The 9,807-nt window shown below is 40.4% G+C and overlaps 1 protein-coding gene across 1 annotated transcript; it reads left to right on the top strand.

Annotated features, from left to right (window-relative positions):
* Window positions 1-840: 840 nt before the first annotated feature.
* On the top strand, window positions 841-4,993 carry LOC116686749 (beta-2 adrenergic receptor). The gene is made up of 2 exons (XM_032511802.1): window positions 841-981; window positions 1,279-4,993. Exon 2 carries the CDS (start codon window positions 1,279-1,281, stop codon window positions 2,533-2,535), a length of 1,257 nt encoding a protein of 418 aa, XP_032367693.1. The 5' UTR covers window positions 841-981; the 3' UTR covers window positions 2,536-4,993.
* Window positions 4,994-9,807: the final 4,814 nt, after the last annotated feature.

The following is a 9,807-nucleotide window of genomic DNA, read 5'->3' as shown; positions in this document are numbered from 1 at the left end:
ACACCCCACAGTGGCATTTCAACCCTCTACCTTTTTTATCTTTCACTGGTAGCACTGTAAAAGCCTTTTTTTCAATTTTGATGCACCATAGGGTGAGAGTTTGTTAGTGTCCTGCAGCGTACACTCTCAGGGCCGTGAGTGCAGATTCATATCCAGAAATAGGAGTGCAGTTTAACCTTTAGATATTTATTGATGTAGCAATTCATGAATACATGTTTTTGATTAAATGTATCTCAAAAACTCTCAACATTTTGTTTATGCTACGGTCTTCATTTAGCATCATGGTAGGATAAGCATTAACTCACCATGGTCTTGTCAGTACAAGGCAGTTTAATTGTCAAATCTCTCAATAAATCATGAAATTTAAGTTGGTTTAATGTTGGTTTACATGCCAGTTGAATCACTTATGCTTTATACTTTCTCCTAAAACAGTCAAGGAAAGCTTTATCTGTGTTTAATATGATGCAGACTAACACGCAAAATCTGATCAACCTCCTCAGTGCTTGGACTGTGTAACTGAACTAAATGTTTAACTATGAACACAATGCTTGCTTCTAAAATGTTTATAAATAGCTATGCATGGCTTTTAAGTTATTGTTTGTATTTGTTTAAAATATGTGAAGCTAGAACTAAAAGTCAGAAGAAAAGCATGCACTTGTGCTTGCAGCTTTTGACTCATGCAGCCATTCAGCAGCAACGGCTGCATGGACAATGTATTTAAAGTGTCGGGTGCTCTCAGCACCCTCAGCAGGCTGGCTGTCTGATTGGCTGAGCACTGACCATGATGTCATCACTGCATGTTATAAGAGCTCTGACAAATAGCCTGGGAGACACATGAGAAGAAACACTGCTCAACTGAGGGAGTCTGAGTGAGTGAGCCACATGGAGAATCAGAAGAACTGACAGTAGAAAGAAGGACATGTGAACAGTGACATTTTTACGTTGTATGGGAGGCAGGAAACCAGACAACTACCTGTGGAGGTTTGTACTTTTATTTTAAGCTTGGCTTGTTTAACATGTTTTTTTAACTGTGCTTGCTGAAGCCTGACAAGATGTAATTAATCTGTTATGTGGTTCAACTTTTGTTCTCTTTTTGTGTGGAAATACAACCAACAACAGTCACATCAGCACATTTACAGTATTTAGTGCGAGGGTTTAGGTATATTTTCCTCTGTTGTTATTAGGCCACGTTTAGATTTGAATTGTGATCTTCACCTGTGTGTGTGTGTCTGTGTGTATGTGTGTGTGTGTGTGTTTATCTTCATATGGTTTCTTCAGATGGGAAGTACAACCCTCCCAGTGTACCTCAATGTAAGTGCAGGGATGATCAACTCATCATCGGACCCAGCTAAGACTGAGGAGGGTTACAGTGAGGCAACAATGATCCTGCTGGGTATGATCATGTCCTTACTCGTCCTGTGCATTGTCTTTGGCAACATCCTGGTCATAACAGCAATTGCCCGCTTCCAGCGTCTCCAAAATGTCACCAACTGTTTCATCACTTCCCTTGCCTGTGCTGACCTAGTCATGGGTCTTATTGTGGTTCCTTTCGGTGCCTGCTACATCATCTTTAAGACTTGGCACTTTGGTAGTTTCTGGTGTGAGTTCTGGACTGCAACTGATGTGCTCTGTGTCACTGCAAGCATCGAGACCCTATGTGTCATAGCTATTGACCGTTATTTGGCCATCACTTCTCCCTTCCGCTACCAGTCGATGCTGACCAAGGGCAAGGCTCGCATTGTGGTTGTGCTTGTGTGGGTGATTGCCGCCTTGATATCTTTCCTGCCCATCCATATGAAGTGGTGGATATCAGTTGATAAGGAAGCTAAAGATTGCATTGAGGACAGTAGCTGCTGTGAGTTCTACACTAACATGGCTTACGCCATCACCTCCTCTATCATCTCCTTCTACATCCCTTTGGTCATCATGGTTTTTGTCTACAGCCGCGTTTTCCAGGAGGCCAAGATCCAACTGAAGAAGATTGACCAAAGTGTTGGACGTTTTCACAACAGTGACAAAAGCAACCTCCAATCTCTGGAGGCCAACAATGGGCGTGGCAACAAGAAGGCCAAATTTTGCCTACGGGAACACAAAGCCCTAAAGACACTGGGCATAATCATGGGGACCTTTACTCTGTGTTGGCTGCCCTTCTTTTTGCTCAACGTGGTGGTGGCCATATGGAAGGTGGAGGACATTGACCTTACCTTCAGGATACTTAACTGGATAGGTTACGCAAACTCTGCCTTCAACCCGTTCATTTACTGCCGGAGTCCTGAGTTCAGGTATGCCTTCAAGGAGATCCTCTGCATAAAGAGGAACCGCCTCAGTTATGCAGAGCCCGTGAACGGATATGTCTACAGCAAGCACAGCTGGCAGAGTGAACAGCAAGGGAGAAGTAAGGGCAGCTTGGATGACAGTGACACTAATGAAGGGTGTGTGAGAAAGGGAGTGGGGGTCTGCGGCAGTGTGGATAGACCAGTGGACCCCAACGGTAATTGCAACAAAGGCCTATCAACTGTAGTGACTGTCCTTTAAACCTGGAGCCCTGAGACTTCTGTCAACAGGGTGATCTAGGAATGTTTACACTGCTAGTATTAACCTTTTTTCAATTGACTAAGGAAGGTAAGGCCAACCAAACGGACGGGTAGGGAATGCTTCACAGAAACTGTAATAATCATGTTCAGCTGAGGGAACTATTTATCTTCCTCTTTCAACACTGAATAAAAACTGTAGGTAGGTAGGTTTCCTTTTGTTACATTTCTCATGTTTAACTTCTAACTACCTCATCACATCTTTTAAACATGTGTTTCTTATCTGACTATTTCACATTAACTCACTGTCCACAGAAGCTACATTATGGCAGTATGGTATCTCAGCTGTGTACGTTTGCACTTTACTGTTCTGTGCATTATATACTTTCTACTAATCAGGCTCACATTGATTTCATGGGCATTTTTTATTCCATAGTTCTTGCCAAAGGCTCCCAAAATTCCTTAGCACAAAATGGTTTGTAAATGTTGTTAGAGGCTATTCCATAAGTCCATTCAGGCATGCCAATTCGCAGTTCTTAGTTCCGTCTTAAAATGGATGAGCAGCATGAAAGGATCAAACCTATGGCCTCGTTGGTGCTTTGTTTGAAGAAATACATTCCAAATCAACACAAATAATATAATGTAATAATTTGTCTAATTTCTTTTTTGTGGATTGTCTTGAAGTGTGAAATATCATTAAAATGTCTGGCAGAACCTGTTTTTTGCTCTCTACTCAATGGTCAGCAATGTTGTGAGGCCCTGCTCCAGTGTTTTACAGCATGCTGCGTGAGTGCTTATGTTGCCTGCAGATGCATCAAAGATATGAGGTTACTCACATCTCCCTGGTGCAAGCTGCCCAAAAATTTGGGGCCATCCTCTCTTAGTCAAGTTTGTATATGTTTGTATCAGCCAGATTCCATTATCAGCCCTGAAGATATATAATGTCATTCAGTGGAAAACAGATTGCATTAATGTTGTTAATCCTGGGTGTCAACCTTTAAAGCTGGCACCTGTTATATGAATAAACGCACTTGTTTTAAACTGTGCTGCTCACAGTCATACGTTGCATTCAGTCCACTGGTTCATTTTTGAGACATGTAAACCAGTATCTGGTACATTACATGCCATAAGTCCTTCCTGTCTCGCCTACATGCCGGTGCTAACACTTTTGTTGCACAAGCCCTATTTGTTTATTAAAATGTGTGGCTGCTGTCTGTCAGAATGTACAGTGTTAACTGAAACCAGAGAAGCCGTTTCCTCAGGCATGGCACAAGGGGACAAACTACACACAACATTAAACAGTGTGCCGAAATAGCCAAGCAATAACAAAGTTCCAGGGCCGAGACTGGTGGTGGTGGAGATTATTTAGAAGCCGATAAACAATGACAAAAACAGAGTGCACTCTTGAGTAGTGCACCTTTTTCACTGCTCCTTGACATGTCTCAGTCTCCTTTCACTGTAAATGGATCTCTGGATCTTTATGAAATCAGTCTAATATTTGAATGAGACACTCGGGAGTCAACTGAGCAGTGCCTCAGCTGTTCCAGTTGTTTCAGTCAGTCTACTTTAGACGCTGCTTTTTCCACAATCTCCAGGAAATGCCCCAAATCCAGCTGAGCCCAGCACAATAAACATGAATAAATCCATTATCTCTGCCGTTTAGCTGGAGAATCAGATAACTCCCTCTCTCAGGGAAATCTGAACTAAAGAAGTAAATTACATAGTATATAGTTCCCAATTTGCATGATAAGATGTGATGAGATACAAATGGTTAACCTGAAATGAGACTCTCTTTTATTGTTTGTCTTGATCACAAGCTCTTGCAAATGTCACTTTTTTGACGTAGGCATGCATTAATGGATCATTAGCACGTAATGCATAGGCTTGAATTGGAGAATTCCTCCACTGGTCCCAACACTATGTGATAAGTGTTGCAGGTGTAACCCCCTTGTCACTGTCAGTTTGGCGATCACTAAGTTCTGATCAAAGTGACAGCATTCTAAATGTGGCTACTGAAGTTGAGAGGGGGAGCAGGGATTTTCTGCCAGTCTAAATCGGTGACCTGCATGTAGTAAGGTCAGCTGGCACCGTCAAAACTTTGAACTTTGTTCCCTCAGAAGAATCCTGTACTGTAATGCTAGGTTTGGCTAGCACTTCTGTCACAGACCCTAGGAATAGATGTTAATATGGTGTCATCTTACGTCAATGTTTGCCATGTGAAAAACAAGCTTTCCAATGCGTTGATCTTTTTTTCTGTTTTTCTATTACATGAATTTACAGCAAAGTAAATGCAGGGGTTTTATGTCATAACAAATGTTCTCCAGGTTGTTTTTTAATCAAAACTGTACAGGATGCACAAAGCACAAAACAGATAATGATTTCAGACCAAGATTATTAAATATTGTATTTATTCACTCACAATTAATAAACGCATTGACGCTAAATTATTGAGTCAATGTTGGTTCAAAAAAAGGTCTGTATTTGAAACATCTGTCATTTTTAAATTAATTTCCCAAGTGATAGTTTGTACGCTTGCTATTCTGTATATACTTGTGGTGATGTGTTTGTGAACCGTGGTGCCATTGGAGCAGTTTGTGAACTATATATCCACACTGCTCCCTCCTGGCAGTGGCCTCTCCTTGCACCTCAGTTGTCTCAGAGTTATTAATGGTTACGGTTTCTTCAATACGGCTGTATAATAAGGAATGTAATTCATGTCTTCACCTTCTCATGCTGGAGGACATCATGTAGTTATGTGCAATGAGTCTTGAATGATTAGCTGACAAAACAACATTCCAAGTAGGCCTACAGCTGATAGTTTGGAGCCATATACCATGTCTGCTGATGCATACAATGAACATTCAGGTCTCCCAATGAAGTTAAGGTTTAGAATACCACTCTTACGCACTGGTATGTTTAATTCTGCATAAAACATAAAAGGTTATTTTAAGTTTAAGATATGTTACAATGTGACACATACATTTTTGGTATAAAAGAATATTATCTGTCATGGAATGACACATTTTAATATTGTCAAGGCTTAGGTGGGCTAATGCTAATGCTGTCACTGATCCATGCATGTTCCTATTTAAGAAAAGTCACTATACCCTGAACTGCTTCCCATGGTTTAGATCAGGTCATTCAATAACTTAAAGCAGCACTGTATTGCACTTTTTGAAATATTTGTGGAATTTTTGAACAATTGAATCCAAGTTTGAGTTCATGAACTCTAAACAATAACTGGCTGAGAGTTCACTTGTTCCTTAATATTGTTGTGGAAGTCCTCTTTCCTGTTTGTGACTAAAAATGAAGAGTCATGAGAAACGGCAGAATCTCAGCACAGATTGTTGTCAAAGGTGGACTGCTCTGATAAATTGATGTATGTGAATGTTATTTTTTTATGAAAGTTAGGTTTGCTTCAGCCATCATTTGAAAAATAAACCAATTACATGTGAACTTTTTTTTTCGAGTAAAAAAGGTTGTCAGTCAATGTTTACTCAACGTTTGCAAACCCTTTTTGCACAAGTTGTCGTCACTGTTTGTTGAGGTAATGAAAACTGTTACATGTCGTGCCCTGTGGTATTTATGAAAAAGTGTTTGTGCTGTAACATTTGTATTAAAATAATCAATGTTCTTGTTGCATGTGATGTCCTCATTGATGCATAATTTACATTTGTAACAGTAAGTGTTAAATTATAACTCTAAAATACAAATACAGGTATCTGTATCAGGCCTGTACTCTAATAAAGTTTAGCCTATTGTAGTATGTGAAAACCAGTCATTGGCATGTGGTTTAGATGGAATGATGAAAAGGAAGCAGATTGGATGTTATGAAATGTCTCCATTCTCCTTTTAAGTCTGCCCAATTCTCCAAGTAATCGTGGATTATTCAAAGCAATTATTTTCCAGAAATACAAGGGAGAAGGGCAGTGGAGATATATAGAGCAATTAATATGTCTTAATATTTGGCACTAAGAGTTGAAAGCATCTTTCATGTTTCTTTTAAATCATGAAATATGTTCATCTCTTGAATGAAAATTAAAATCCTTTAGAGTAGTTGTCATTGTTAGGAATGCAGAAGATCAAGACCACAGAAACATAATAGTTTTTGCAAATTAGTTACAGTAATATATCATTATTTCATTATGAACAAAGGTATTGGACACAGAGTGTAGTTTGAAATGAGATAATGTACTTTAAACACGATTTAATTCCAAAATACTCTAAAATAGCCTACTGCATGCTTCTCTTTTCTTTGTAAAAGAGTAGGGTGCAACATTAGGCAGGGTAGAACATATCTTTATTCAACATACTTTACCCTCTCAATCTCTTTGTCTTTTCTACTTTCAATCTCTGTAAGTTTTTTTCCCAGATGATTGAGAACAAATATTTGTATTGTTCTCTGAATGCTCAACTGCTGTAAGGATTAAAGAGACTTCTGCAAATATTAAGCTAACAATCCTACAGTAGTAACTAAGTGCTATATTACCTATATTACAGCCTAAGGATACTTTATACAATGTCACATATGTTTGTCAGGTTACAGGTTACATAAAAAAGGACCAGGGTTAAGGTTCACAATTGAATGGCGTAGGCTATGCTAGACTCGGATCTGGGCAAGTTAACACTCCAGTCAGATGCATAACTATTGGTAAGCAGGGTACCCTGTTTCTTACGGGCATGGACCAATCAGGGGCCACCATCGCTGGAAGACATTGATTGACAGCTGGAGACCCCTATTGTATTTTAATTGCTCGCAACAATCCCAGCAGTCTAACGTGCAACAACTGACCAATCAAGAGTGAGAACAGGTCAAATTATTTACCTTGTTTCTGAAACGAAGACGAGACATGTGTGACTCAAACATCTCACATTAACCAATGAAACATACAGCGAAAGACCACGCAAAACATGTCAGACCGTCCTGCCAACCTGTACACACGTTAACATTCACTCTGATGTTGCTGATTCTGTCGGCTCTCTGCAGCAGGCGGGGCTGCTCCGTTCCCCCCCGACGACTGACGCTCGCACTTACACACACACAAACACACACACACACAAACACATACGTGAATGCAGGACAAACCGGAGATGAGACGTACAGGATGACCTAAACTGAGGACAGCTACGCTTGTTATTGTAAGTGCAATGACAAGTTAAAGTCCAATACGTCCTTTATCAAAGTATATGAATATGTGTCTCAGCCCAGGATAGAAAATTAACCAACAATGAAAAGATCAACACACACACAGCCCAGGATAGGACACTAGCAATGTAAAGATCAACAAGCCACTGACACACATGTTCAAATTTGATCATTTGAAATAATTCACTTTTTGTAATAAATCCACCAGCCATTTTCATATTATACCAATATTTGTAGCCTCCTAAGCCTTTTTGGTAAGGTTGTAGGAAAACTCAGCCTAGAGTAATTAATTAATAATAATAAGTAGTATTCTCCTAAAGAACTTTTCCTCTTTTCAAAGAACTATACAAAAAACTTTTTTTTGAAACTTTCAGTTGTCTTCCGCGACTTCGTTGCAACAAACATTGCACCTTTTATCACAAGTTTTTTTGATCACATCAGGCATTTTTGGTCGCAACAATCTAATTATAAATCTTATTTCATATGTTATGGTGCACATTCACTAGTGTTTTTTGTTGGTGTGATGCATGTAGGCAACTCGTGATTTTGTCAGTCATCTCATCTCTTGGTATATCATGGACATTGCGCCATCATCGCGTGCTGTAGTAGGGATTTCTGAGGACTATGTTACCTGGTCCTCAGATCTCTGCAGGGTAAATCCAGACAGCTAGCTAGACTGTCTGTCCCATCTGAGGACATGGTTACCTGGTCCTCAGATCTCTGCAGGGTAAATCCAGACAGCTAGCTAGACTATCTGTCCAATCTGACAGTTTAGCTCCACCCAAGAAGATTGTGATTGATTTAAAGAAATGAAACAGCGCTGTGGAGGAAGGTCTGGCAAAGAGGGACGACACTCCAGCAACACCAGCCAAACTCATTAGCTTGAGACAGCTTGCCAAACACACTGGTACAGTAAGTTCTCATTCTAAAAGCTTATTATCTTGTAACATTAAAATAAATGATACAGTAATAAGTAAATAGATAAGTGCTTGAAAACATAAACAATGAAAACATAAATATAAACTCTGTGTTACAAGTGTCTGATCTCTAACTCTTCAGTGCAACAAATAAAACAAGTGTTTATTCCACTGGTGAGGATAGTGACTCTTGGTCTATGAGCTACAGTAAACCCTGAAGAATCAGAACTACGTACAGCCTATAAGCTATTTGTCAGGTCTCTTCAGTGTAAATTACAGAATGCATAAAATAGTTTTAAGTGAAGCCACTTTGGATGACAAGAGCTCTCTACCACCAGTTACCCTCTAATCCTTAAAAAGTTTCCCCCTGCAGTGTGAGATTGCAATTTCAGTTCAAGTATTGTTTCAAATGCTCCATGTTTTTTAAGGGTTTTGACGTGCGCTGAGGGCGATCCACAGGGATGTTTGCAGACATACTGTAAGTCTATAAGATCTGCCCCGTTCTCTATGCAGCTTCATGGACAATTTTTTATACTGAGAGAGAAACTTCATTGACACATGCCCAACTTATTTTGCCAACAGTCTGATCAGTGTTTTAATTTTAAGGGCATGCACTGTAATATCTATCATCAGCCTTCAACAATGTTTCATGGTTTTCCCCTCCTTAGTAGCTTAACATCAATCTGTGGTTTTCTGCTGGGCTGCCTTGTGGGGTAGCTGGGTGGTTGAGTTGGAGGGGACGATGTACGCCCGGAATGACCTTCCTGCTGCCACAGCTCCGCAACTGCCCACCTCCCCTGTAACTGCCCGGGGCAGCTCCCCCCTGCTCACCACACTTTTTAATGCTCCTCACGGATGTTAATCATTCATATTTCAATTCAAGAAACCAACAAGCAAATCAACTAGGAATAGTGCCAGGTGGGGCACTCTGTGGGGGGCCAGAAGATATTAGAGAAAGCATATAATCAGTTCATGGGTAGGGGAGGGCGGTGCTTGAGGAGAGACCTGAATAAGTTGTCCCTTTTGCTCCGCACCTCTTTTAAAGCAACTAGATGTTAGAAGGTACATATATCATGGGAAGGGTGGGGTGTATGGATGGGTTGGTCCCTTGGTTGGATAACAACTGTTGTCTGGGTAGGGGAGGGCGGGGGTGTGTCTCACCCCTTGTGGGGTGGTATGTGTCATCCTCAAGCTCGGGTCCTCTACCAGAGGC

This window comes from Etheostoma spectabile, unplaced genomic scaffold, assembly GCF_008692095.1.
Source record: "Etheostoma spectabile isolate EspeVRDwgs_2016 unplaced genomic scaffold, UIUC_Espe_1.0 scaffold461, whole genome shotgun sequence".
Classification (NCBI taxonomy): Eukaryota; Metazoa; Chordata; class Actinopteri; order Perciformes; family Percidae; genus Etheostoma; species Etheostoma spectabile.
The sequence above is the reverse complement of the archived record's forward strand: the minus strand, read 5'-3'. Positions and strand labels throughout refer to the sequence as shown.

Bases quoted from the DNA above. Each gene is read 5' to 3' on its own strand.
- LOC116686749 (XM_032511802.1), top strand. From the start codon at position 1,279: ATGGGAAGTACAACCCTCCCAGTGTACCTCAATGTAAGTGCAGGGATG.